Below are 26,959 nucleotides of genomic sequence, written 5' to 3'. Positions count from 1 at the left end.
GTGCCTGTTAAATGTCACCTGACAGTGCTTTGATAGAACAGGTGCCATCTGCATTTTACATGCACCGTCTCCTTCCATATTGATACAGGTGGGCCTTTACCCTCAAGATACAGATTCCATGGAGACCTCCAACCCACTTTGGGCCCTTTTAAACCCTTTCACTATACCCAAGTGTCCAAGATGTTAAAACTTAGTGCTATGGCCTTCCTAGGGTAGTAAGGGGTTCACTTAAGTGGGATAGATGTTAGAGAACTGGAGGCATAATTAGCACCTAGTTCCAATTATACAGTTTCTGTAATTAAACAGACAGTACAACTTTAATTTCACTAAATGCACTTGATGCTCTAAACTCAGTGCCATCCTCAACTAGGAGCGTTTGTTCTGGCAGTGGGGCCTCAGTCATGAGAATCTACTAGATGCAGGTAGAAAGAGTCTGGCATCCCGACTAGCAAGAAGTCAGTGAAGACAAAGGCTAAGGCCTACACCTCTAACTTGACATCTTTAAGTACCTTTACGAGGCTTACTTTAAGAAAAAAACAAAAAAGCTTTGAAGAAACACAAGGTCGCTTGATGGTTATTCAGTGTGTTAAAGCAGCCAGCTGCCCACAGTCACCCTATTCCAAGCCTCACTTTGCCATTTGTGAAACTGACTAGTGAGTCAGGTTAGTTTTCCCAGCCTCCCTCCACCTAGTAGCTTACCTCCTAGTCACCCAGATACCGAAGCCCTTACCTACCCCATCACTGCCACTCAGCATTTCCCACTCTAGGTTACCTCCAATGGTCTTGTACAACCAAGAAATGGCTCTGCCTCCACCTCTCCCAAAAGAATGCTTAACATTACAGCTAGGTGGCTTTTTATTCAGTTAACGACTTGCTTCTCAGCTTCAGCCCTCCAGACCTGCCCAAAAAGTAGACCTTGTCTACGAGCCCCCCTACATTGCTTTCCAAGTGGCTGCAGCCTAACTCAGAGCCTGGCCCACTCTATGCCATCAACAAGCGTTCATAAAGGTGAAGTGACAGGCCCAGACTGTTAGCACAAGACAACCGCTCTTGAAACTTTATTTTCAAAGACAGATTTTATGCGATGTATAAATTGTGTTGCAAATACCTTTATTGGAAGGCTTTTTCAGAATACACTGCCTTTCACGAAGCATTTTGAGAAGGGAGAGAAGAGGCACAGAAAAGCTCACTTGCTCCATCAGCACAGCAACGCTTTCACTTAAATGATGTATTTGAAGCTGAAAGTGCTGTCACAGGACAGGCGTTTGCCTTTGCATCTCCCGCACAAATCTTGACGGTGGGGCCGTTTAGGATCCACGTGGCGAAGTTTTACTGGGCAGGAACATTTAGTTTGTTTACAACTCTGCGGGAGAAAAAAAGAGAAGTGTGTACAGAAGATAAACCCTTAGTGATTTCCTAGGATTTCAACAGAATTTTTCTAGTCCATTCAAGTACTTATTAAATGCACTCTAAGCAAGGACCTGTAGTAATCTTGTTTTCCCTCTACATCCCCACCTACCTAGCAATGACAGGGTTAGGAATAGTGAGTGTTTAACCATGCTGTACTGTTGCTATATTGCATCAGATCCAATTCTGAATTGTGAAGTTTGTTTTGCAACAACTTTTTAAGAGGAAGGGTAGAGAACAAACAAGTCAGGAATTAATTTGACAATGAAAGCCAAGAGCAGAGTAGTTAAGGCATCCTCCTTTAGAAACATGCCCAGCCCTGATTTAAGTGATTCTAAGTACATAGTTTCTCTCCACCACCCCAGGGTGTTAATGCTTCTAAATATCCAACTTGGGTCAACTGCATTGATTAGGCTGTCTCAACTGGCAATTCAGACTCCATTAGCCGTGTGATAACAGGTGAATTCAGTCACTTCTTTCCTCTTAAGGATTAGCTAAGCCCCTTTAGCACAGTTAATAGTGAGCAAGCAAGTGCTTAGCAATGCTTAGTTAACATATTTCTTGCTTACCATTATAGTCAACTCCCCATAAAGCTAGACAATTTATTTTTATCTTAAATTGTCCTTCTGTGAGCTTTCAGGCAAGACAAACTAAACCCCTGTGCTTAAACTACTTTGAGATTGTGCTTTGTAAGCATTTGGATAAAACAGTCAACTGTGACTACCTCATGTTAATGTTTTCGTTAATTTTCTCATAGATTAGACTAGCAAGTAAGGCAAGTATTCTTACATTTCACAAGTGAGGTAACAGTTTTAAAAGAGGTTAACCAGAGCATTTTGCAAGGGCAGAAAGAACCTAACACCAAGGCCCCATTTCCCAGTGGAGTATTGTTTCAACCACTCCTAACAAAAGCCAGTCGAAACCTAAAGGTCTGGGGACCGGCCTCTTTTTGGAAGCATACTCAAGAAACTATACTAAAAACCATCTATGACTGCCCAGGTCAGACAAAACTGCAAAACATCTGATTTACTTTACAGGCGATATCCTCCACTCGGTAAGGGTTGTAAGACTTCTGACAACTTCTGCAAAACTGTTTGAAGTAAACCTGTGATAAGAAAGAGAATAAACTTAAAGCAAAACCCCCTTGACACTTTTAGCAAGAAGATGCCAGTTACCTGGTATTTCCTACCTTGTTAGTTCCCTGTACACACCACACATAAGCACTCTCCCATCGGATGTTGCAGTCCTTGCAGTGGTAATAGCCGTATTTCTGCTCTAAGAACTGAACAACAGGATATGTCAGTTTAACCATAACACCTGAATTATCCTTTATTTCAGAAGTTAGGAATGATCTACCTGATACTTGAAATTGGTAACTTCACTCCGGATCATGAAAGAAATCAGGGTCAGGTTTGGGTATGCTCTTCACTACAGTAATTAAGTGAGCTAATAGCCTAGTCAAGCAATTAAGCAAGCATGGGCCTTAAAGTTCATATACCAGATTAACTCAGTTCATACAGCTGGCTGACAAATGAATAAGTAGGGACATAATAGTTAAGCAGTTCTCTTAAGTTTGGGATTCTTCAGGGAGGCCTTTTCTCTAAGATAAAGCCTGATGTTAGATTATGCACACAAGAAAGGTATTAAGCTAAAGAAAAATTAAGATTCCTCATCTAAGGAACTTTAAGAGGTCCACCCAAGATCACATTTTCTGTGCTGCTAGTTAATTCACAAATAGTAGTGCCAGGAACCTAAGTTGTACTTAAGCCATAATTCATACTCCATATGGACAAAAGTCGTGTTACCTAAACTTCCCTGCTTCCCTCCCAGTGAGTAACCAGTTATACACGTGTTTTTAGAGTTAGGCTTTTCAATTTGGAAGGAACTCTGGGGAGCACTTCATTCAGTCTGCTCACCTGTGAAACTGCGTTAAGTCCAGAAAAGTTACGGCTGGCCTAAGATCACACATAGCTCGTGCATGGCCACGCTGGAAAGCCCCGGCCTCTGGATTCAGTCCTCTCACAATCAGCCTACCGCCACCAGCCCCGCCCCTCAAAAGGAATACCAGCCTGTGAAAGCTGTGGAAGAGACCACGGCGGACTCCCTCGGGCTAGGTTCCTACCACCTCTTGTGCCTTTCCTCTTCTGCTGGGTCACAACTGCCCTCTGCGTGCCCCCGTCCTTTAAAAGTTCAGCCTGCTGCTCTCGGGCAGCAACACCAGCACCCCAAATGCTTTCGCAGTATTGGGTTTCTGAGTGGGGGATGCTTTTTAAAAGCAAATTCCTAAGAGGAGGCATTTTAGGAGCTCCAGCTTTCCAATAGCTTGGAAGCTTGTAAAGGAGAAGAGCTGACCAGGATCCCAGCAGTCGAAGGGGTTTTTGCCACAAGTAGTGGGGAAATATGTAAGAGAGGGGTCCGTGGGAATCAACTCTCCTTCCGAAGCTCAGCTGTGTCTACTCATAGGTCATCCAACCGCTCGGTCAGGACTGGCCTGCGCGCCCACTGCCCGAGCTTTACAGCGCAAACATGTGGGTTATAAGAATATCCCAAGGGCGTCGCCCTGGCCAGCCTGTGGAGCAGCCGCTGAGTGTGTGAGTCAGGCCACCCCCAAGCGACTGTGCTGTCGGGAAGACACCTGCCGCAGTCACTGGCTGTTTTGGAAACACAGAAGTGGCCTGCGCTCAGGGAAGTGCCACACCTCCGAGTGCCCAGAGCAGTCACAGGGCCGGGCCCCAGTTAGACACCTGCATCCCCGGGATCCCCTGGCCGCCCCAGGCCTTACCTGGAAGCGCAGCCGCTCCTCGCGCGGCTCCGGGCTCCGTAGCGACTGCCTCTCTCCGGCGGCGGCTGCCTCCCGCCCGTCGCCGCCGTCTCGGGCCCTCCCCGCCGGCGGAGACTGCCCCGGGCTCCTTAGCGCCGACCGCCGAGCCTCCTCGCCCTCCTGGGCCTCCCGCGGCGGCAGCCCGGGGCCGTCGGCCGGCAGCTCCCAGCTCGCCCGGACCGCGGCCTGGGCCTCGCCGTCGTCCTCGTCGTCCTCGGACTGCGGCCGTCGGGGCACCTTGCTCGCCGACGCCTCTCCCTCCTCTGGGGCTCGAAGTCGCACGGGCGGCGACCCCTGCTCTCCGTCCGACGCCCCGGACCTCTGCTCCCCCGCCGTGGCCCTGGGCCCGGGCCCCCTCAGGAAGGCGGTGACGCGGCGCGAGGCCACGGGCGAGTACACGGCGACGGTGCGCGGAAAGCGCACGGGCCGCGGGGCGCCGCTCAGTGGGCTGCCCTGCTCCGGGCCCCGGCGGGCCGGCGGCTGGGGGGGAGAGCCGCCGCCTGTTGTGCCCTCGGCGCCGGGGCCGGCCGGGGACTGGGGGTCGCGGGCCCAGCGCTGCAGCGTGCGCCTCCCCAGCGAGCACTGCACCGCGGCGTCGACGCGCGGGCTCACCTGCACCGCCACGTCGCAGCTGCCGACCTTGCGGGCGCGGGCGCGCCGCCCGAGGCCAGGCCCCACCTGCGCCAGGAGGGCCATGAGCTGCGCCCGCTGATAGCTGTCGAAGTACTCTGCGGCCGTCAGCTGCCTGCAGCCCGGGAAGGACGACGAGGCCGCACCCGCCGAGAAGGGGTAGAAGGACGAGGAGGCGGGAAGGCAGCCCCCACCGCGGTGCTGCCAGCTGCCGCCCGCCGCGCCCCTGCCCTTGGTGGCAGCCGGGTTGGGGTACGGGTACGAGCAGGGGGCGCACGCTGGGAACACGTAACCATCCAGCACCTCGTCCCCCAGGGCCGCCATGGGCGCACCGCTCCCACCTGCCGCCGCACCCTAAATAGGCGACTCGCTCCGGCGGCCGGGCGGAGGCGGGGACGGCCCTCGGCTGGGACTCGCGCGCTGCACCGCCCTCCGCGCCCTTCCAGCCACTGCTCGTGTCCCCGAGTCCCCGCCGAGAGGGCCCCTCTCCGTCCTTCTCCCTATGGAATCTCTCTCTCCACACCCGGATGTCGGCACAGTGACCCTTAGATGATCTGGAAAGAAGGCTTTCTTTGCGATGAAAGGGCTGATTTGTAAGGGAACCAAGGCGCCCGAGGTGAGGAGGTTTTCAACGAGAGAAACTCATCACCACCTTCAGCTGAGCCGGCTACTCCCGGTGCCCTGATTGTTACAGGTGCCTGCTCCCCGGGAAGCAGAGGCCAGGCCGGGTGCCTCTGGCTAGTGAGCCAAAGTGCCAAGGTTTGGGAACTGTTCTGGGTCTGTCACCCATTAACTCGGATGACAGTTTATCTCAGAGCTGCTCTGAGAGGCTACCCACTGAGCCCCCTCGGCATCTTCATCTAGGCTAATTGTTTTCTCCACTGGAGCGCGTCCCTTCCCCCAGCCCCAGTGGTGGCCAGGAGGTACCGTTTTGCTTTGCTCCAGGGTGGTTCTGGAAAATTTCCCAACCAAATAATTCCTCCAAAACATAAATTGATTTGGGATGTGTTTACATAAATGCAGAAGACCAATCCAAAAAAAAACATGGCTTATCCACTAGAAAAATGTTGATTATTCATCACTAATAAGTAGATATCAGATCAAGTAATCAAATACATTAATGTAACTTTTCTCTGATACTGGTTTGACAAATACTATATATATTTCCTTATTTAAGTGACCTGTTTTGGAATTTTTTTCTGAATACAGGTCAAAGTTCAACGTTGTCAGGAATTTTAAGTAGAGCAAGCACACATTTTTGTTTTTACAACAATTACATTAAACTCAATTATGCTTTACAAAGATAGCTTGTTTTTACTTGTAAGATAGTGCTCAAAATTCTACATTTCCAAGACCCTGTTTTCTAATAGTTTCTGTATTTGCAACATCATAGAGATTGGTGATGGAAAAAACTAAAAAGCACATTTAACTAGTTCAGGCTGCACGTTAGCCATCCCAGGTGCAAATTATATTACAGCATTGATTTGTAATTTGTGACAATGCTTGGTTAATACACAAACGAACCTTAAAATGAAAAGATGAGAATTGTTACATGTATGATAATGTGAACCAGTTGTTATCCTTTATGTTAACCAGGTGCACTACCACAGGCCATAAATATGAAGCAATATTTCAGCAAGATAGAAGCTCCTGTGTATCTCCACATTTAGAGAGAAGTCTGAGCGGTTTCCATCATTATTACATTATCTGCTTTCACTGTGCCATAGGAAGTGTCTGCCAGTTCCTCTTCTTTTAGTTTTTTATAAGAAATATCTGTATCTTCATCTTCATCTAGAGGATCTCGCTTGTGCAGCGTTTCACTTCCATACATTTTATAGATTAAAACAAAAATCCCTGCTTCTGCTGACTGGAAAAGGGCATAGAGCAAGGGAAACATATACATGCTTCCTATGAATTGCGGTGGAAAGGCCAGTTTTAGAATAGCTGTACAGAGCTGCACATTCTGACTACCTGTTTCCAGACATACAGTCCGTTTGCAGTTGGGTGGAAGATGGAAGAGAGTAGCTAAGCCGTAGCCTGAAGCGTAGCCTGCCAAAGGCATAAAAATTGCTACCACATAAACAGCAGCAGGGATACTTGCCAACAGTTCAGGTCCTAACATAGTGCCGGTCATTATGAAAAGGACCACCAGAGTCACTAGCAGAGACCACAGGGAAACCTAGTAATAGAAAATTACAATGAGATGGTTGAAGAGGAATTCAGGTGAGAGAATCCTAAGCTCATGGAAGAAAACAACCATCTAGTATGAGCTCCAACACAAAATGCAGACCTTTGACAGAATATTTCTGAAGATGGGCAGGCCACCTCTTCGGGAAGCATCCCAGAGCCATGTTGGGTACCTCTGATTGTTTGGAGGCCTGTCCTTATGTTGAGGGACAATTTGCCCTCTATAACCTCTAGCCATTGACTTGGATATAGGCTGTTAGGAGCAATGAAGACCAGCTCTTCAAAAAAAACCAGCTTTTCTGGCCGGGCGAAGTGGCTCATGCCTGTAATCCCAGCACTTTGGGAGGCTGAGGAGGGAAGTTCACAAGGTCAGGAGTTCAAGACCAGCCTGGCCAAGATAGTGAAACCCAGTCTCTACTAAAAATACAAAAATTAGCCGGGCGTGGTGGTGAGCACCCATAATCCCAGCTACTCGGGAGGCTGAGGCAGATAATTGCTTGAACCTGGGAGGTAGAGGTTGCAGTGAGCCAAGATCATGCCACTGCACTGCAGCCTGGGCAACACAGTGAGACCCCATCTCAAAAAAAGAAAAAGCTTTTCTGAAAAAGCTCTTCAAAAGCTTAGACACCAGTTATCAGGTGAAGGCTACTCTTCTCCAGGCAGATCGTGCCCAGACTTAAAGCCTCCATCACGTAACTTTGTTTTGGTGTCCTGACTGTTCTAAGCATGTGTTTCATTTGTGAATGTGCCTCTTAAAAACAGGGCAGTTAGAACTGAGCCTATACCCCAGGTATGGTCTGATCATTAGAGCAGACAAGTAGATATTTACTTTCCCTGAACAGAATCTCATGTTTTCCATAAAAAATTAGTTCTCATTTTACAGGAGTTAAAATTTGTGAAACTTAATTAAAATGTCTGAAGCTCAGTGTGTGATGTTTTTAACCCTCAAAATATATTACAGAGGATTGCTTGCAATATTGAAACAATTACCTACTCTTAGATTATGTAAGAGAAAAAAAATGTAAATAAAGATGTGAAGAATTCTTTGCAATTTGGCAACTTTTTTTTCATTTGTTCATGAGAAACCTCTCGTCTGTGAGTCTTTTATGATGCTTTGGGATTATTATAATAGATGAATTTTAGATACAGTACAACTGTCTTCTGTATAAAACATGTTGTCTTGATGTTCTGACTAGTACATTTCACTCATTCAAATAAAACAGGCTGTATGAATAGTAAGGCAGACACCTAAAAATTCTTCTCCTAGTTCTCCTTCATATTGGAAGTTAACTCTTTTTTTTTTTTAATTTTTTTAATGAGGAGTGGGCAGGGGAAGGAAACTGATCCAGAGAGAACAGCTTAAATGTTGCTTCTGGTTCCCTGGTTAGCGGAGATATCCCTTTTGCAATCTGTGAGACTGGCATAACTTTACACTCTTAAAATATTTAAAATTTATCTGAGCTGGTCACAAATTCTACCCTAGAGGATGCTGCAATACTTATTATATAAGGTACAGATACTACAGATGTACAATTGGCAGAAACCAAGGTATTACATGTAAAAACTTACTTTTTCAAAGTATGTCACATTGAAAGCATTAAGAAGCTGTTTCTTAACAGTGTTCTAATTAAAGAACAGGACTAGGTTAACTTTAAATTCAAAGGTAGCTAATCTTACTGCTCTGTCTATTGACTACATCTTTTCTGTTTTTGTTGTGTAAATAGGTCATTTGATTGACTTTTTCTTAGACTTCCTAAGGTTTTATAGTAAATGCCATCATGTTAATAGCATTAGCTTAATGATTAACAAGTTATTAATGCAACTCAAGAGTATCTATGAGTATATTGAATATAACATGGATAAAGAAATGTGTATTTACATGTACATATATATTTTTACATTCACATACACATGTTTATTATGGAGCAGGATTTCTTTTACTCAAGGCTGGATATATGTACAGAAAACAACTCTACTTTTCATAGTAATAAAAGCTGACTCCTCTATATAATCAGATTACTTTAGAAAATAAATTAATATAAGTAAAACAGAAGATTGTGTCTTCTTAAATCTTCATAATTGAAACATTAGGGTGGCTCTTTATCTCTTCATTTGTCTAAAGGAATTCGTGCATTTTGCAGGAATAATTATGTATTTTATTTGACTAATTACCTGAAGTCAGTATCCTGTCATGGCTTATTCTTTTTCACTGCTCTTCTTGAATTTTCAAAGAAAATTCTCCAGTGAACTACTAGAAAATCTCTACTGCTACAGAAAGCATTCATTTAAAAAAAAAAAAAAAAATCACACCCATAGGGGAAATATTAGAAATATTGCATAAATTATAGAAATCCCTCATCTTTTCACTAACTTTAGAGACCATATAAAATATTGCAATGGGGAAGAAAAAAGAAACACATTTAGTAAGAATAATATAGCCTCCATTATTTATCCAGGACCCAAATTTTATTTTGTGCTTTAAAGCCAGTATTTTGTGTTCTATTACTACAATGTAACTTTTCTATTACTTTTTGTCCTATTATTATCAACTTACTTTTAAAATTTAATAAAACATTAAAGGAACCTACAATAGAGTTTCTCAGAATTAGAGTTCCACTTTTGAAAAGATAGTCATGCATTTCTAAAACACTGCACCAATTCTATTAAAATTATTTAATCTGTTTGATTTTTAATTATATACAATTAGTATAAAATATGTTGCCATTTGATTACACTGTCATCTTCCTCACCCCGCTATGATCTGTTTCCTCCAGATGAGTACTGATAGTTCTTTTATGCTGGTTTTGATTAAGCTGTGTCTTAATTAAAGTTATTGTTCTAGGAATTCCAAAACTGGAAGTTAAGTTTGTAGTATAAATTTTTTTTTTTTTTTTTAATTTTATCCAGGCAACTACTTCCAAGTCCTTTTCTTCCTTTCCCTTTCTCCAAACTTCCTCACATGTCTGCTGTGGGTCATAGATCAAGGGCTCTCCAAGCTATTATGGAAAGGGAGGAAGGGCCTTACCTTCACGATATAGTCAGCCACCCGGTTGTATTTGTAGCGAATGAAGACGCCCAACCCGATAGGGATGAGAGTGCTGCAGAGAGTCAGGGTCACGGTCCCTAGCGGTAGTAACTGCACGATAGGGGTGTTGATCCAAGCCCAGCTGTAGATCCACAGGCACAGGGGCATCAAAACCAGGGCCAGAAGCGTGGAGGAGATGGTCATGATGATGCTGCGGAAAAGGGAATGAGCAGAAATCAGAACCGGCTTTGAGTCAAAGAGCCAGCCAACCTTTTTGTTGTACATGGAGTAGAGGGGAAATTGGGAGACTTTCTGGGGTTGAAGTCTGGGCAGAACCGACATCATCCGAGGGAAGCGCCAAGAGAGCAGCACGTCTAAGCCCAGTGGAAACATGAACCCAAGGGTGGGGGGAACCCTGTCTCAGTACTGTTACCCTAGCCTTTATAAAGTCTATTGAGCCTGGATGATTCTGAGGGCAAGGAGCGTTCATCCTCGCAAGCACCCTGCAAGGTCAGCCATGGTGAAGCTGCTGACCGCTACATGTTGGTTGAACTCAACGATCCCGTCTCCTATGTGAGATTACTTTCTCTGCCAGGCCAGTAGCCCTGTTACTTTTACATCGCCGGCGAGTTCTAGTTCAGACTTCCCCTTCTCTTTGTCTTCCACTGGCCAACGACCTGCACCGCCAGCCCGACGCTCATGGAGGACGGCGAGGGATCTGAAGGCCGCGCTGCGCATGGAATCCCGGCCTTGGAACAGCCCCCTCGCCGTCTAGCTCGCTCCTCCGGCAGCGCAACCTGTAGGTTGGCCTTGACTTCTAAAGCCCGGGCGTCCTCATCTTCCTCTCCTTTCCTCCACGCCTGATTCCAACCCCTCCACTGCTTCTATCCTTCGTCGGGGGCCCACGGCTGTAAACGCGCGGCTGGGCTAAGACAGATGCCCGGGGAATAGACAGATCCGTACCTGAGGTTCATGTCGCCGTCAACCAGCAGGGACATAAGATTGGAGAGATTGCCGCCGGGACAGCAGCCACACAGGAGCACCGCCACGGCGGCCACCTCGTCCAGTTTGAAGGCGAGGGCCAGCAGGAAGGCCAGCAGCGGCAGGAAGCCGAACTGGCAGAGCGCGGCCAGCAGCGCGCCCACGGGCCGGCGGACGTGCGCCCCGAAGTGGTTCACGTCCACCGTGCAGCCCAGGCCCAGCATGGTGATGCACAAGGCGGCGCCCACGAACACGTTCAGCCCGTGGTTCAGCGGCGTGTCCCAGAACGGGGGCGCGTGGGGCGCCCAGGGCCGAGGGAACGGGGAAGGGCCGTGGCTCACCGCGCCGCCCGCGAGGCCGCTGGTCGTGGGCTCCGAGGTCGGAGTGGGACCAGGGCTGAAGCCGAGGCTCGGACCGGGCCCGAGGCTGAGCCCGGGGCTGGGGCCGGCGCTGGAGGCAGGGGCGAGGGTGAGGTCGGTGCCGGGGCCAGGGCTGCTGGCGTTGGCCGCCAGGGTGTAGTTGGGCGCCAGGGTGTAGTTGTCCGGCAGCAAAGGGGCGAAGAGCAGGGTCGCATTGTCGGTGCCGTCCATGGCGTGGCCGGAGCTGCTGATTAGATCCTCTCCCGCCGCACGCGCCCCTCCGTCCCGCGATCGCCGCCGCCACCGCCCGTCGGTCTGCCCGTCAGTCTACGAGCCCTGGCTGCGCGCCGCTGACTCCTCGGCGGCGTCGGGTGCGGCGGGCGGGTCTCCGCTCCCGCGTCTGCAGCCGCCCGCAGCCTGGCGCTCGGCGCTGCGCGGCCCTCCGGGTGAACCCAATCGCTGCGCCTGGTCCGCGCCCGGGCCCCGCGCCCCGCAGGCCCCGCCCCGCTGCCCGGTCCCCTCCTGTGAATCGCCAGTAAGTGGTTCTGTTAGAGTGTAGCCAGGGGCGGAACAAAGACCTGACAAAGGACCAGAGCAGGAAAAAACCGTGCCTGGCTGCCGATCAAGTTCTCTGATGGGCTCTGCCTCTTTATAATGAAATCTGGAGACCCAGACACACAAAGTGGAGGGGGTGGGTGGATAAGCTCATCGATGCACGCGCGTAAACCACAGAAACTGTTCCCATGGCCTGCAGCACTAAGAGGGGTGCTTGACTTAATATGAGCGATTCTAAAGCACGACACGATAACTGGCTTGAATTTGTAAACAATTTTTTGCATGATTTTCATGTTCCGTTTTAAAGTAGAATGTAATAATAATATAGCGGGTTTGTGCAAGTGCGTATGCATTAGTTCATTCGATTCTTAAAGCAAAACCGTGAGAAAGATACCATTTTTACAAGCTGGATTTTTACACACGAGGAAACTGAGGCACGGGGAAGTCTCAGCCTTATCGACCGAACCCACAAGTACCTGACTGAATCTGCACGGTGATGTGTCCTTAAAAAGGGCAGAGAAGAGCTCGGCTAATAACAGTCTCCATGAAAAATGTGTGTTTAAGAAGTTATTGGCAGGTGGAGAGAGGATATTTCAGTGGCCACAGATTTACGAAGCTTTATGAGTAAGGTCCTGGCATTAGGATTAAAGGACTGAAAAGATATAAAGTGCTGAGATTCCCTGCTAGAGACAGGTTTATCCCAAAACAAATCAAAATCAGAGCTCTTAGGAACGGAGATGCAACAACTTTTAAGCCAGTCACTAGATGGCATGTAGAAAGGAAAATAATTTCTCTGCTTACCAACCAAGCCGGCCGCTTGAGGAGGCATCTAGCTCCCTGGGGTGACCATAAAGTGATAGTTGAGTAGTGAAAACCAGCAGGAACCAACCCTGGGATAAGACTGAAATCAAAGCTCAGTCTTATCCCCAAGATATAGTGAATTCTTCTATCCGGGAACTTTTCCCTAACTCCTGTCCTGGCACAGAGTAGCTTCTATTACCCAAGGGTGGGCTGAGCCTTTCCTCCTCCTCAAATCTCATGTAGAGGACGGAGAACATGAAAACTAAGACTAAATGCAAAGCATATTGCACTCTTCATCACAAATAATTTATTTCTTCTCCATTGGACTGTAAATTCCATGAGGGCAAAGCTTTTACAAGCATTTAGGAGGATAATATGTCCTTACACTTTTCCAAATCACTACACCCAGAAAAAAAAATTCAATGAGCTCTGTAGAGCTTTAAGGGAAGTGGGTTGTGACCAAAAGTATTTTAAGTTTTCATTTCAGCTTATATAGATAAAAAGAAAGATATTCAGATATACAACGATCCACACTACCTAACCATTACATTTGTACATCCAGGGAAGATGTGTGGAGAAACAGACAAGATAAGGAGGAAAGGCACTGCTGAGCCTTCACCGTCTTGAAACCACAGGATGAGATAAGCCAAGAACACAAATGGCAAAGGATCCAGCTGAAGCCAACTGTGCAGGCACCACTCTTATTTGCCTCAGAACTGCTCATCGTGTTAATGATATTAAAATCCACAATCACATTAAATAAGCAGTAATTAGAGGCAGACCGACTCAACTCATCCAACTATCTCCTCTCAGAGTTTAGGGAGGGACTTGGGAGGCAATTTGTGCAATGGGCGAAGACTGAAAACAGAAAGGGGCCTGCCACGGGTGCTCTTGCCTGCAATCCTAGCAACTTGGGGGGCTGAGGGGGGCAGATCACTTGAGGTCAGGAATTCAAGACCAGCCTGGCCACATGGTGAAAACCCATCTCTACTAAAAAGACAAAAATTGGCTGGGCATGGTGGCCCATGTCTGTACTCCCAGCTACTCAGGAGGCTGAGGCAGGAGAATTGCTTGAACCCAGGAGGTGGAGGTTACAGTGAGCCAAGATCATGCCACTGCACTCCAGCCTGGGTAACAAACTGAGACTCCATCTTGAATAATAAAAATAAAAAAGAAGGGGATGATGGGCTGGGATTGTAAATCACGAGGGATGCTACACCTGCAATCTTGAGGGCTTCTTGGGACCTACAAACCTGATGCCACTCCTGCTGATGGAGTGATTCAATGTAAAGAAAACAGGTGCTCTGGCCTCCCCTTCTTTCTCATCTTCCTCACTATTTATGAGAAAACCCCAGGCTTAGGATTAAGCCCATTCTCTAGGTGTGATGACACTGGTGAAGTGGCTTGAGTCATTTTGCTTCCTGTATTGCCTCCTGTTTACTCTTGCTGCCACCAAGAAGGGTCTGGACGACCCAAGGGGGAAAGAACATGTAAAATGGAAAGATAACATAGTGTTTAGAAAATATGGCCAGGCACGGGCTCACGCCTATGGGAGGCCAAAGTGGGCAAATCGCTTGAGCCCAGGAGTTTGACACCAGTCTGGACAACATGGTGAAATCCTGTCTCTACAAAAGCTACAAAAAATTAGCTGGGCATGGTGGCACACACCTGTGGTGGCATACACCTGTGGTACCAGCTACTTGGGAGGCTGAGGTGGGAGGATCACTGGAGTCCGTGAGGGTAAGGCTGCCGTGAGCCATGATCTTTCCACTGTACTCAGGCATAGGTGACAGCAAGACCCTGTCTAAAAGAAAAAAGAGACAAAGAGAAAGGAAGGAAGGAAGGAAGAAAGGAAGAGAAAGAGAGAGAGAGAGGGAGGAAGGGAAAGGAGGGAGGGAAGGAAGGAAATTAAATTAAGCTAGCTATTTGGGAAGAAATAAATTTAAAGCTATGTGGCACATTGTATACCAAAGCTAATTCCAAGTAGATTAAAGGATTAATAATAATAATGATGCAACAAAATACTGGATAAAAAGATTGGCAAGTGTTTAGCTCATCTTTGGATAGGGAAAATTTTTCTAAGCACAATAGTAACAGAAGAACTCATAATGGGAAGCTCAGTAGACATGGATACATAAAAACTTTAAACTTTGGCTGGGTGCGGTGGCTCATGCCTGTAATCCCAGCACTTTGGGAGGCCGAGGTGGGTGGATCATGAGGTCAGGAGTTCAAGACGGGCCTGGACAAGATGGTGAAATCCCTTCTCTACTAAAAATACAAAAAAAAGTTAGCCAGACATGGTGGCAGGCACCAGTAATCCCAGCTACTCGGGAGGCTGAGGCAGGAGAATTGCTTGAACCTGGGTGGCAGAGGTTACAGTAAGCCAAGATTGTGCCACTGTACTCCAGCCTGGGTGATAGAGTGAGACCCCGTCTCAAAACAAATAAAAAGCTAAAAAAAAAAAAAAAGAAAAAGAAAAAACTTTAAACTTTGGTGTAGTAAAAACATTAAGAAATTTAGAGAAAATTTATGATTAATTTATAAAGCAGCTTTATTGTGTTATTTTATAGGAAATGAGGCAAATTACATAAATAGGTGCAAGATCACAAAAGAGATGCGAACAGCCAATATGTTTGTGAAAATATTCACATTTACTAGTAACTAGAGCAATTAAATTGGAGCAATTAGATACCATTTTCCAGTACTGGAAAAGATTCAGATATATGCTATTATGTTATATGGCAAGGATACAATCAACTTGGATATATCCTACCATAGAAACAACCATGAAAACAGAGCGTCTACTTCCAGGAGTTCTCATAGAAGTCTTGGGATTAATTTGGGATTAATAAGGGGGAACTACTGTACAGTAATGTTTGTTTGGCCACTTTTCTTAAAAGGAAGCTAGGCCGGGCAGGGTGGCTCATGCCTGTAATCCCAGCACTTTGGGAGGCCGAGGTGGGCAGATCACCAGGTCAGGAAACATCCTGGCCAACATGGTGAAACCCCGTCTCTACTAAAACTACAAAAATTAACCTGGCGTGGTGGCAGGCTTCTGTGGTCCCAGCTACTCAGGAGGCTAAGGCAAGCAAGTCGCTTGAACCTGGGAGGCAGAGGTTGCAATGAGCCGAGATCATGCCACTGCACTCCAGCCTGGCAAGAGTGCAAGACTCCATCTCAAAAAAAAGGGAGAAAGAAAGCTAGAAGCTTTTTAAAAATAGAAGTAATTAAATAAAATAATTAAATAGAAAATAGGCAAGAGACGTGTACCCATCCTTGAACCAATCACTGTGGCCATAGGATGGAATGATTTCACTCAAGCAAGGGGGTGGTCTCATCCCTACTCAAGACACATCAACTCAAATGTGGAGAAGGGATTCCCCAGAGGAATAGTGACTGCTGTTAACAGAAAGAGGAAAAATGGATGTTGAGTATGCAGAAAAACAATAAGGGTTCACAGAAGTTGCATTCAGTACCTCAGCATCCTTAAAGGTGTTCGAGGGTTTTTTCCATTGAGTTTCCAGAAGTAAGTGCTGCTACCTTAAGAATCTTTGTCAATATGCTGTTTTAAAATTTTCATATTTTGTGCTTATTTAACTACTAGTGAAATAGAACTTCAGTTTAATAATAAAAATACTTGGTTATAAGTTATGTATTTTGCCTATTTACAGAAATCATCTGACTTGCAGACAATTCACGTACAAAGATAAGACTGGCAGAAGAAAAATTAGAAACAACCTAAGTATCCAACAATATGCAACTGGTTGAGTAAATTGTTTGCTTTTTTTGTATAATAGAATAAATACTATGCAACTATTTTTAAATTTTATGATTTTTTTATGTGAAAAAAGCAAGTTATGTATAGTTTTGCCTCAATTTCTTTCTTTTGTATTTTGTTTAAAAATTTTTTTAAGAGATGTTACATTGTCCAGGCCGGAGTGCAGTGGCGATTCATAGGCATGGTCATAGTGGACTGCAGCCTGGCTCTTGACCCCAGTTTCTTTGAAAGCACTTGTATAGTTGCATTCAAAAAGACTGGACCAAAATATATTAGATTATGGAGGATTACTGCATTTCTTTTTGTTTTCTCTCTCTCTCTTTTCTTTCTTTCTTTCTTCTTTCTTCCTTTTTTTCTTTCTCTCTCTCTTTCTTTTCTTTCTTTCTTTTTCTTTCTTCCTTTCTTTCTTTACAGAATCTCATTCTGTTGCCCAGTCTGGAGTGCAGTATCATGATCTTGGTTCACTGCAATCTCCGCCCCCACCAGATTCAAGTGATTCTCCTAACTCAGCCCCTTGAGCATCTGAAATTACAGGTGCCTGCCACCGTGCCAGCTATTTTTTATATTTTTAGGAGAGACGGGGGTCTCACCATGTTGGCCAGGCTGGTCTTGAGCTCCTGACCTCAAGTGATCTGCCTGCCTTGGCCTCCCAAATTGCTGGGATTATAGGCATGAGCCACCACACAGGCCAATTTTTGCATTCTTATATTCTTATCTCACTCCACATGATCACTACCCCTTCAAAGAAACGGTTTAAAATAACCAAACAAATATATTGAGTCTATACTGGATTTTAAGTAGTAAAACAGGCAATTTTCTAAATTCACTGAAGCAGATTGAATTACAGTAGTCTGCCTTAACCTGTGGTTTTGCTTTCTATAGTTTCAGTTACTGCAGTATGAAAATATTCAGTGGAAAAATATTCAGTGGAAAATATTTCCTAAGTTTTAAATTGCCTGTGTTGTGAGTAGCATGATGAAATCTCATACTGATATGGTTTGGCTGTGTCTCCACCCAAATCTCATCTTGAATTGTAGCTCCGTAATTCCCATGTGTTGTGGGAGGGACCTGGTGGGAGATAATTGAATCACAGGGATGGTTTCCCTGATACTGTTCTCGTGGTAGTGAGTAAGTCTCACTACTTATTCATGGATAAGGGGAAACCCATTTCGCTTTGCTCTCCTCTCTCTTGCCACCGCCATGTGAGACATATCTTTCACCTGCCATGATTGTGAGGCCTCCCAACCACGTGGAACTCTAAGTCCAATGAACCTCTTTCTTTTGTAAATTGCCCAGTCTCAGGTATGTCTTTATCAGCAGCATGAAAACAAAGTAATACATGTACCCTCCTCCTCCATCCCACTCACCTGGGGCTTGAATCATACCTTTGTCCAGTGCACCCACACCTAATTTACAAATTAGGCACAGTAAGATATCAACAACAATACCTGGTAATAAAATAGGACAATTATGACAATATGCCAGCATCACTACTGTTGCACTTTGGGGCCATTATTAAATGAAATAAGAATTCCTTGAACACAAGCACTGGGACACCTGAGACAGTTGATCTGATTACTGAGCCTGGCCACTCAGAGACTAACAGGTGGGTAGTGTAGACAGGCAACTGTTAGTCACTGAGTGGCCAGGCTCAGTAATCAGATCAACTGTCTCAGGCGTCCCAGTGCTTGTGTTCAAGGAATTCTTATTTCATTTAATAATAGCCCCAAAGTGCAAGAATAGTGATGCTGGCATATTGTCACAATTGTTCAACTTTATTACCAGTTATTGTTGTTCATATCTTACTTTGCCTAATTTATAAATTAAACTTTATAAGAGGTATGTACGTATAGAAAAACTGTAGTAGACATATATAGCGTTCAGTACTATCTGCAGATTCAGACATCCACTGGGGTATTAGGACATATTCCCTGAGGATAAGTGGGGACTATCGTACAGACATGTTTATTTGGCCACTTTTGTTGAAAGGAAGCTGAAATGTTTGCTTTTAATAGAGATCTGTCAAACAGGAGAGCTGACTGGAATATTGTTCTTAGCTGATTTGTATCTAAAAGCAATGTGGTCTATTGATTACACTTGCTTTATATAATTAAGTCTATTTTACAGAATAAATGCCCATTTCTAACAACATTAATTATGCTTTAATAACTAATGATGGATATATCCAAGGATTATTTTCTGTGTCTAAAAGGTATATCACACTTAAAACACTTACTAATCCCCAATATTACATTTATACAATTGGCCTGAAAGTCTGGATACTCTAAATCAGTGAGGGCCTGGCTTGTCTGCTCATGGTGACCTCAAGCATATTAAAACCTGCTCAGGAATGTCTGGGTGGCCTGGTGGACCAGCCAGCCAGAGGTCATATTTCTGAAAGCCTCACTGGTAGAGTTGTCAGACATAGCAATAAAAATACAAGACATCCAGCTACATTTGAATTTCAGATGAACAACAAATACGTTTTTTAGTAAAAAGATGTTTCCAATATTTCACCTGGCAATTTTACCTAGAGACAGATGATTGTTAGAAAACTGAGATGGCATGGTGGCCTCCAGGGGCTACGATCTCCATGCATTTAGGAAATAAACCCTAAATTGCAAGAAATATACTAGGTAGGCGAAGAGGAGATGCATCAGCCTGGGCTAGGGATGCTGCCTGGGGAAGGGTGAAGAGGAGGCAGTGGGGGTTGAGGCCCTCTCTTGTCCCCTAGGGAATTTTGGCCTGGTTCTGTGTGGAGAGGGCAGCTACAGGATCAGAGGTAAATATGTCTTGTAGCTGCCTAACAGTTTAATATGAGTGGGAAGAAGACATTGAGACACAAGAACCTTAGAGCAAGCAGTAGTTTGGGAATGAAGTGAATGTAAATTGGACAATGACAAAATTGGTCCTGGTCTCTCAATGGGACCAGGAAGCCATGAGGTGAGGTGCGGGGAGGAGCCGAAGGGAAATGGACCCACGAATGTCAACATGGAGGAGGGCGCTTAGACGCTTAAACCCTCGGTGGATGCCTCTGGTCCCTGTAGTGAGTCCGATGTTGTTTATCTCAATTATTTTGCTCCCAGCATTGTTCCCCTGTTCTTCCGGGAAATGGACCCTCCCTTTTGGGGGGAATCACACCTCCAATGGCTCCTACCATAAAGTCCAAATGGAAGCTACTCCCTTCCCAAGGGACCCCACTTCTGAGCTGTCAGTGATAGCTTAGGGATGAGCCTCCCATATCCACTCTGAGCCCATCTTAATAAGAGTTCAAGGTAGCCCTAAGCAGGGCTTAGATTTTAATATCAGTTTGTGGGGGGAAATTCACTTATAAGTAAGTAAAATTGCCCTTGAAAATCCTTTAAATACTTCTAACAATATCATAATCTTTTTTTCTCAAGGCCACAATGACATTCGTTTTCCAGTATGGGAATAGCTGATACCAGGCAGAGTGGCTGGGCTGCATTTGGGGTCATAGTATAAGAAAGAACCCCCTGATCTTTCTGCCAGATGCTCAGGCCATGACAAGTATGGGGAGTTGAGGCTGACCTTGGTAGCTGCAGATTCGTATTTCCTGGCTCATCTATCACTCATGCAATCTCTCTCTTGTTTTTCCCTCATTTAATTCTCATAGTTGAATTTGTGAACGTTAAATTTTGCATTCGATGTGATGCCAGGAACCAACATGCTACCCTCAGTGACTGATTTGGAGGTGGAGCGAGATCCACCCCGGCCACTTGGGATCCTTCCCTGTGATTTTGTTTTTGTTTTTAACAAGAGCCATAGGGAAGAGCCCTTTCCTTTTTAGTTAAGAAGTTGGGAAACTGTGAGCTCAAAAACTGCTACCAACTATGGTTCATTTGATGAAATCACCCAGTCTGGGAGAATAAGGCCAAAAATAAAAGCTGAAATAAAGGAGATGACAGGGGAAAAGGGAAAGTGCAGGCAACACCAAGACCCTGTTCTGGTCCTTTCCAACAACGCTCCTCACCTAGCTAGTTGTGTGAGCTGTTAAATCTTCTTCTTTTAGCCAAGCTAGGTGTAACTGAAAGAGTCCCTAAGAAATAAGGGCATTTTCATGACTTGGTTTTTAAAAATGGAGAATGAGTGAGACCAGGTGCCTCACGCCTGTAATCCCAGTACATTGGGAGGCTATGGTGGGTGGATCACCTGAGGTCGGGGAGTTAGAGACCAGCCTGACCAACATGGAGAAACCCTGTCTTTACTAAAAATACAAAAAAAAAAAAAAAAAAAAAAAACTAGCCAGGCATGGTGGTGCATTCCTGTAATCCCAACTACTCAGAAGGCTGAGGCAGGAGATTGCTTGAACTTGGAAGGTGGAGGTTGCGGTGAGCTGAGATCGTGCCACTGCACTCCAGCCTGGGCAAACAACAGCAAAACTCCGTCTCAAAAAAAAAAAAAAAAAAGGAGAATCAGGTATTCATTAACTTTACAGGTGATATTTCGGAGTCCAAGGCGTTATTGTGTTAGCTTCAGGGTAACCCATATTCCTGGATTGCCGCCTCAAACTCATGTGGCCAAGGGGAAGTACGGGCTACATTCAATTTTCCACAAAACAAGCAATTGCTAACAGCATCATCTATCATTGAGGACAACCAGCTTTCCATACCTAGAGACAATCTTAACCATTACCAAATACACATACAGCTAACAGGTAGCTATGTATAACTTTCTGTGCCTTGTAACTAATCATCAAGCTCCTGTGCTGAGATCATCTTGGCATCTCAAAGTTGATCTGGGTGGAGCTGTTGCTTCCAGACCTCCTGCAGCATTTTTGAAGCTGTGATTCCTCGTGTCCTCGCATGACTCTCCCCGGCCTATCCTGTTGGCTCTGATAACATGTCAGATCTCATACAGCAGTTAGCTTTGTAAAGGTACCAGCTCATCAGTGCTCAAATCAAATGATTCAATTGCCTAGTCCTTACCAAAAAGGCATCAATGGAGGCTTCCTTTATTCCAAGCCCTCCTTTCCTGTTAGCTCCAAGACTATACCAGAGGGGCTCAGCTTTCTACAGATTTCTTCGAGGCTTACCAAAGGTTTACTTGAATGCGAAGATTGTTTTCACTCTCTCTTTTCTCTACTAATCTTCTATTTTTGATCAGTCCCATCCTTGTTTCCATCTATTCTTTAATTTAACATTTCAACTTGTTTTCAGTGCATGTTTTTGAGCCTTTCCTGGGGATTTCACACAACTATCTTTGTATGGCAGAAAGTCTTGTATCAGGAGGCATTTGTCATCTGATAAACTGAAAAGGAAAAAACAAGATCTACAAAGCTCTAGCAGGATATTAAACTGAGAATTTATTTGATCTAAACATAAAAACATATCTCCAGTGATATGTTTCAAGGCTCACTACTGAAAAATTACTTCTTGTTGAGTAACCAGATGACACAGTAAGTAGCAAAAATGAGATAAAAGAAAAAGAAATTTGATTAAAATAAGACTCTACTAATTGGTTTGGGTTTGGATTATTTCATTTTCTGTCACACTATACAAAGTTGATAAGCATTAACATTTTTGATTTTAGAAGTGTTTTTTAAAAACATTCTTTAAAGGTAGATTTCTCTTCAAATAATTATAAACTTCTTGTCCATTATACAGGAAGCAAGTCATAGAAACAACCTCTTGCTCACTCATTAATGTTGGTAGAATTGTAAAGAATACTGATGAGGGTGCAGTGGCTCACGCCTGTAATCCCAACACTTTGGGAGGCCGATGCAGGTGGATCACGTGGTCAGGAGTTCGAGACCAGCCTGGCCAATATGGTGAAACCCCATCTCTACTAAAAATACAAAAATTAGCCAGACATGGTGGCGCGCGCCTATAATCTCAGCTACTCAGGAGGCTGAGGCAGGAGAATCGCTTGTACCTGGGAGGCGGAGGTTGCAGTGAGCCGAAATTGCACCACTGCACTCCAGCCTGGGTGACAGAGTGAGACTTTGTTAAAAAAAAAACGAACCATGATCTGTTAATAATTTTATGTTTTGTACATCTTTTCTTACTCCCAGCATTGAATTGGTCTTGCCATTCAGGAGATCTGGGATTTATTCCCCAAAGCTGCTGCTCACCGGCACCTGTCATTGCTATCCATCACCCTGCCTTGTCTAGAATATTGACTGGGGGACAGTGGAGAAGGTCACTGCTTTCCCTCACTACTTCTGCAAAACAGCGCCTGATGATTTAAACAGATGATTTAATGGGGGCTAGATATGGGGGGTTAAGTTGGTCCTGAGCATTTTTATCATACTTGCTTAGGCTCTCTCTTAACAGCTGGCCAAAAAACAACTTTTCAAAAAATAAAACACTGATATTTTGGAATATATATTATATATATTTTTCCTCTATTATTTTATAGTTATCTGTAATTAGTAGACATTGACTCCTAAATTTTCAGAGTTCTTTTTGCAATTCTGTATTATAACAACTCAATTTAACAACTGTATGTTAATCTCCCAAAGTTTTGCTGGGCAGTAGGAATGATAGAGAACATTAACCATATCTAGGGTATGTTTCGTGTTCTCAAGGACCTTGAAACTCTAAGTATAATTCAACTGCAGTGCAAGGTACTCTGTGATGAACTTTATATATTTAGGATCAAATAGAGAAGGGAATGATGAATCTTAGATGTGGAGTCTAAGCATGATTAACCAGGAAGCACTAGACTCCAACATGTGAAGAAAGGCAAAGGCTATTCCAGGGCAGGAGAACACCTTCAGCAAAGTCATGGAAGTACCTCACTTCCGTGTTGGAAACAGAGAGTGGACGCAAAGTGGCAGGGACAGGCCGGATGTGGTGGCGCATGCCTGTAGTCCCAGCACTTTGGGAGGCTGAGGCAGGTGGATTATCTGAGGTCAGGAGTTTGAGACCAGCCTGAGCACCATGGTGAGACCCCGTCTCTACTAAAAATACAAATATTAGCCAGGTGTAGTGGCAGGCACCTGCAATCCCAGGGTAAGAAGGCTGAGGCAGGAGAATCGCCTGAACCCGGGAGGTGGAGGTTGAAGTGAGCCAAGATTGAGATCACACCACTGCACTCCAACCTGGGTGACAGAGCAAGACTCTGTCTCAAAAAAACGAAAAACAAAAAACAAAGTGGCAGGGACAGGAAAGAAGCTATGGAAAAGTGTGTAGCAGGGCAAATTATTTAGAGTTTCTATTGCATTTAAAGCACTTGAACCTTAATTTTGCTGACAGCAGAAAGTTAGCTAAGCTTTCTATGCAGGGAAATGACATCTCCAGATTTAAGACTCAGAAAGGCAGGCCCAGAAGCCCTGGGTAAATGAATAGAAATGAATAAAGACCAGCCAAAGAGTCAGGCTAGGAGGCTATGATGATAATGCCAGTGGAAAATAGTGGCAGCTTATCTGAGAGAAGAAATAGAAGTTGAGAGAAGATATACTTTTAGAGAAAGAGAGAAATAATTCGACAAAATTAGGCTTTAATGTGGAAAACTGGGTGAATAGGCATGACATTAACTGAGATAGAGAACACATAGGCAAAGTGCCATGGTTGAGACTCAGGTTTTAGATGTGCTGAGTGTAAGGTGTTTGTGAGGCCTTCTTGGAATCTAATATGCAAATAAACTGCAGTTCTGAGGTCTGGTGGAAAGAGCTAGGAGCAGAGGTAAATTAGCAGCCAAGCTCATGGCAGTTGTGGACTTCCACTTTCTGGCAATATGGCTGACTCAGTAACCTGAAAAGGCTTGTTTTTCAAACCATACCCAGATATGTTGCATTAAATGTAACAAACAACCTTTTATATTTATTTATTTCATTTTATTTCTTTTGAGATGGAGTCTTGCTCTGTCGCCCAGGCTGGAGTGTACGGCTCACTGCAGCCTCCACCTCCCAGACCCAAGCAATTCTCCTGCCTCAGCCTCCCAAATAACTGGGATTATAGGCATGTGCCACCATACCCAGCTAATTTTTGTATTTTCAGTAGAGACAGGATTTCACTGTGTTGGCCAGGCTTGTCTCAAAATCCTGACCTCAAGTGGTCCTCCTGCCTCGGCCTCCCAAAATGCTGGGATTACAGGTATGAGCCACCATGCCCAGTGGAAACATCCTTTTAAAGGCACAGATAAGTCCACCACAGAGTAATAGAAATCCCCAGGGACCAAAACCAGAGGGAACTGAAAACTTAAAAGGTATGCAGGTGGTTCTGGGCTCCATATCCAAGGGGCTTACCCTTAAATGGCCATGTGGGCACAGGGCACAGTCCTGGACTTATGGCAGGTGGAGAGTTGAGACTGATCTGTGTAAATCTGGGACTCTGAAAAAACTACACTCTTCGTAAAAGTCTGAACTAGGAAAGAACATCTACCCATTAGCAAAGAGGAATGGCGTGTTTTTCATTTCTCTTTTGGCCCATGTTGCTGGTTCAGGGGGAAAAACGCTTTCCCTGAGAAGTTTTCACTATAAGCCCAGTATAATGCTGGAGCTGACTTGTGCACATTTCTTCCTAACTCCTCCTTCAGTGTCTTAAGTTGGTTGCTTAAAATCAGCAATTATGTAAATATTTACAAAACAATTGACAAATGCTCCAAATCAGGGCTTTTTCTCAAGCGAGCTTGTTGTTAAATATTTCTCTGTCTCCCACTCTATAGACCTGTCTTCACACAGGTTTGAAGTTAGAATTTATACTAGTGTGGACTAGGAGTACCCAGCCTGAGAAACTGACACAACTGTGATCTCAGGATGGTCAAATCCTAGGGTACCCAGCAGAAGTAAAGCAGAGCCTGTCTGGAGGGACATACCCTAAACCCAGGCCCCTCAGTTCTTATCAACAATCACAAACATGAGAAGATAACATGAGAGAAAACATACAAACAGCTGGATTAGATTCCAAGCGCCTCAGTAAATAGATGTTTTGGCTAGAGACTAAAACGTAGAAAGGAAATACATAATTAAAGACAGAAAAGAAAAAATAAAAAGGTAAAAACTATTGCTCCCAGAAGACCAGGCTGATTTGAAAAATAGTTTTTTAAAAGATAGAACACTTCTAGAAATGAAAAGTTTAGTTATTGAAACAAAAATCTCAGTCATAGATTAAATAACAGGCTAAATATGGCTAAAGAGAGAATTTGAGAAGTGAAAATTAGATTTGAGGAGTTACCCAGAAGACAGTATGGAGATGAGATAATATAAATGTGATAAATTATGAGAGATGGAGGATAGAAAGAAAAACCTCTACACACATCTACGAGGCATTCCAGGAGGAAAGAATGTACACAGTGTAGTAGTTTAAAATATAATTTTTGAGAATTTTCTTGACTCAAAGAAAGACATGAATCCAGATTCAGGAAGTATAATGAGTCCTGAGAAGGGTAAGTAGAAATAAATTCAGGCCGGGCGCAGTGGCTCATGTCTGTAATCCCAGCACTTTGGGAGGCCGAGGTGGGTGGATTACTTTAGGTCAGGAGTTCAAGATCAGCCTGGCCCAACGTGGTGAAACCCTGTCTGTTGCTACTAAAAATACAAAAATTACCTGGGTGTGATGGCAAGTGCCTGTAACCCCAACTTCTCGGGAGGCTGAGGCAGGAGAATTGCTTGAACCCAGGAGGTGGAGGTTGCAGTGAGCCAAGATCAGGCCACTGTGCTCTAGCCTTGATGATAGACCAAGCCTCTGTCAAAAAAGAAAAAAAAAAAAAAAAAAGGGAAGGAAGGAAGGAAGGAATTCATACCTAGCTATATCATAGTGAAAATTTTTTAAAAGATAAAGAAAATATCCTAATTACACAAATTACATAATTTTGGGCTTTACTTTTCTCATTCCTAAAATAAAATTAAATGAGATAGTATCTAAAGTTATTCATTTAATAGATATCTGAATGACCGTCAGGTCCAAAGGATGTTATAATGAGGAAGACCGTTTCTGTAAAAGCAGGGCCTTGTGTATCCGCCACACACTTTTCTTTTGTACTCCTTAGATACTCTTTTTCACACCTTCTTGGGTGTCCCTTTTCTTTAGTCAGATCCTAAATGTTCCAAAGACTCAGTCATGGGCTGTTTATCTTCTCACTCTGCACATTCTTAGGTGATTTTTTTTCCTTTTTTTTCTTTTTTCTTTTAGACAGGGCCTTGTTTCGTCACCCAGGCTGGAGTGCAATGGTGCAATCTCGGCTCACTGCAGCCTCAACCTCCTGGGCCCAAGTGGTCCTTCCATTTCAGCCTCCTAAGTAGCTAGGACCACAGGCATGCACCTAATTTTCGTATTTTTTGTAGACATGGAGTTTTGCCATGTTGTCCAGGCTGGTCCTGGGCTCAAGCAATCTGCCCACCTTGGCCTTCCAAAGTGCTGGGATTACAGGTGTGAGTCACCATGTCCAGCCTCAAAAGCTATCTCACTAACTTCCAACTCTCTATTTCTAGCACCACATCTCATCTGAGTGCC

General features: G+C 44.6%; 2 protein-coding genes across 2 annotated transcripts; both read right to left on the bottom strand.

The window, feature by feature from the left end:
• Positions 1 to 1,095: 1,095 nt before the first annotated feature.
• On the bottom strand, positions 1,096 to 5,222 carry ZAR1 (zygote arrest 1). Its single transcript, XM_021670388.2, has 4 exons — positions 4,190 to 5,222; positions 2,597 to 2,689; positions 2,438 to 2,512; positions 1,096 to 1,363 (listed from the first exon to the last, which is right to left on the bottom strand). The coding sequence occupies exons 1-4, from the start codon at positions 5,180 to 5,182 to the stop codon at positions 1,220 to 1,222; spliced, it is 1,305 nt and encodes a 434-aa protein (XP_021526063.2). The 5' UTR covers positions 5,183 to 5,222; the 3' UTR covers positions 1,096 to 1,219.
• Positions 5,223 to 5,997: 775 nt separating this feature from the next.
• On the bottom strand, positions 5,998 to 11,858 carry SLC10A4 (solute carrier family 10 member 4). The gene is made up of 3 exons (XM_012441043.2): positions 11,034 to 11,858; positions 10,071 to 10,281; positions 5,998 to 7,037 (listed from the first exon to the last, which is right to left on the bottom strand). The coding sequence occupies exons 1-3, from the start codon at positions 11,639 to 11,641 to the stop codon at positions 6,525 to 6,527; spliced, it is 1,332 nt and encodes a 443-aa protein (XP_012296466.2). The 5' UTR covers positions 11,642 to 11,858; the 3' UTR covers positions 5,998 to 6,524.
• Positions 11,859 to 26,959: the final 15,101 nt, after the last annotated feature.

Source organism: Aotus nancymaae, unplaced genomic scaffold (assembly GCF_030222135.1).
Source record: "Aotus nancymaae isolate 86718 unplaced genomic scaffold, 86718_ANA_hifiasm-v0.15.2.pri h1tg000006l, whole genome shotgun sequence".
NCBI classification, from domain to species: domain Eukaryota; kingdom Metazoa; phylum Chordata; class Mammalia; order Primates; family Aotidae; genus Aotus; species Aotus nancymaae.
This window is presented reverse-complemented; position numbering and strand designations above follow the sequence as displayed.

What these genes read in the sequence shown, in the direction of transcription:
- ZAR1 (XM_021670388.2), bottom strand. Translation starts at nt 5,182, where the DNA reads ATGGCGGCCCTGGGGGACGAGGTGCTGGATGGTTACGTGTTCCCAGCG. An exon ending in GTGTACAGGGAACTAACAAG is followed by an intron (nt 2,513 to 2,596) that starts GTAGGAAATACC and finishes TTCTTATCACAG; the next exon opens with GTTTACTTCAAACAGTTTTG. An exon ending in TGGAGGATATCGCCTGTAAA is followed by an intron (nt 1,364 to 2,437) that starts GTAAATCAGATG and finishes TTTCTCCCGCAG; the next exon opens with AGTTGTAAACAAACTAAATG.
- SLC10A4 (XM_012441043.2), bottom strand. Translation starts at nt 11,641, where the DNA reads ATGGACGGCACCGACAATGCGACCCTGCTCTTCGCCCCTTTGCTGCCG. An exon ending in GACGGCGACATGAACCTCAG is followed by an intron (nt 10,282 to 11,033) that starts GTACGGATCTGT and finishes CCTTTTCCGCAG; the next exon opens with CATCATCATGACCATCTCCT. An exon ending in TGGCTGACTATATCGTGAAG is followed by an intron (nt 7,038 to 10,070) that starts GTAAGGCCCTTC and finishes TTCTATTACTAG; the next exon opens with GTTTCCCTGTGGTCTCTGCT.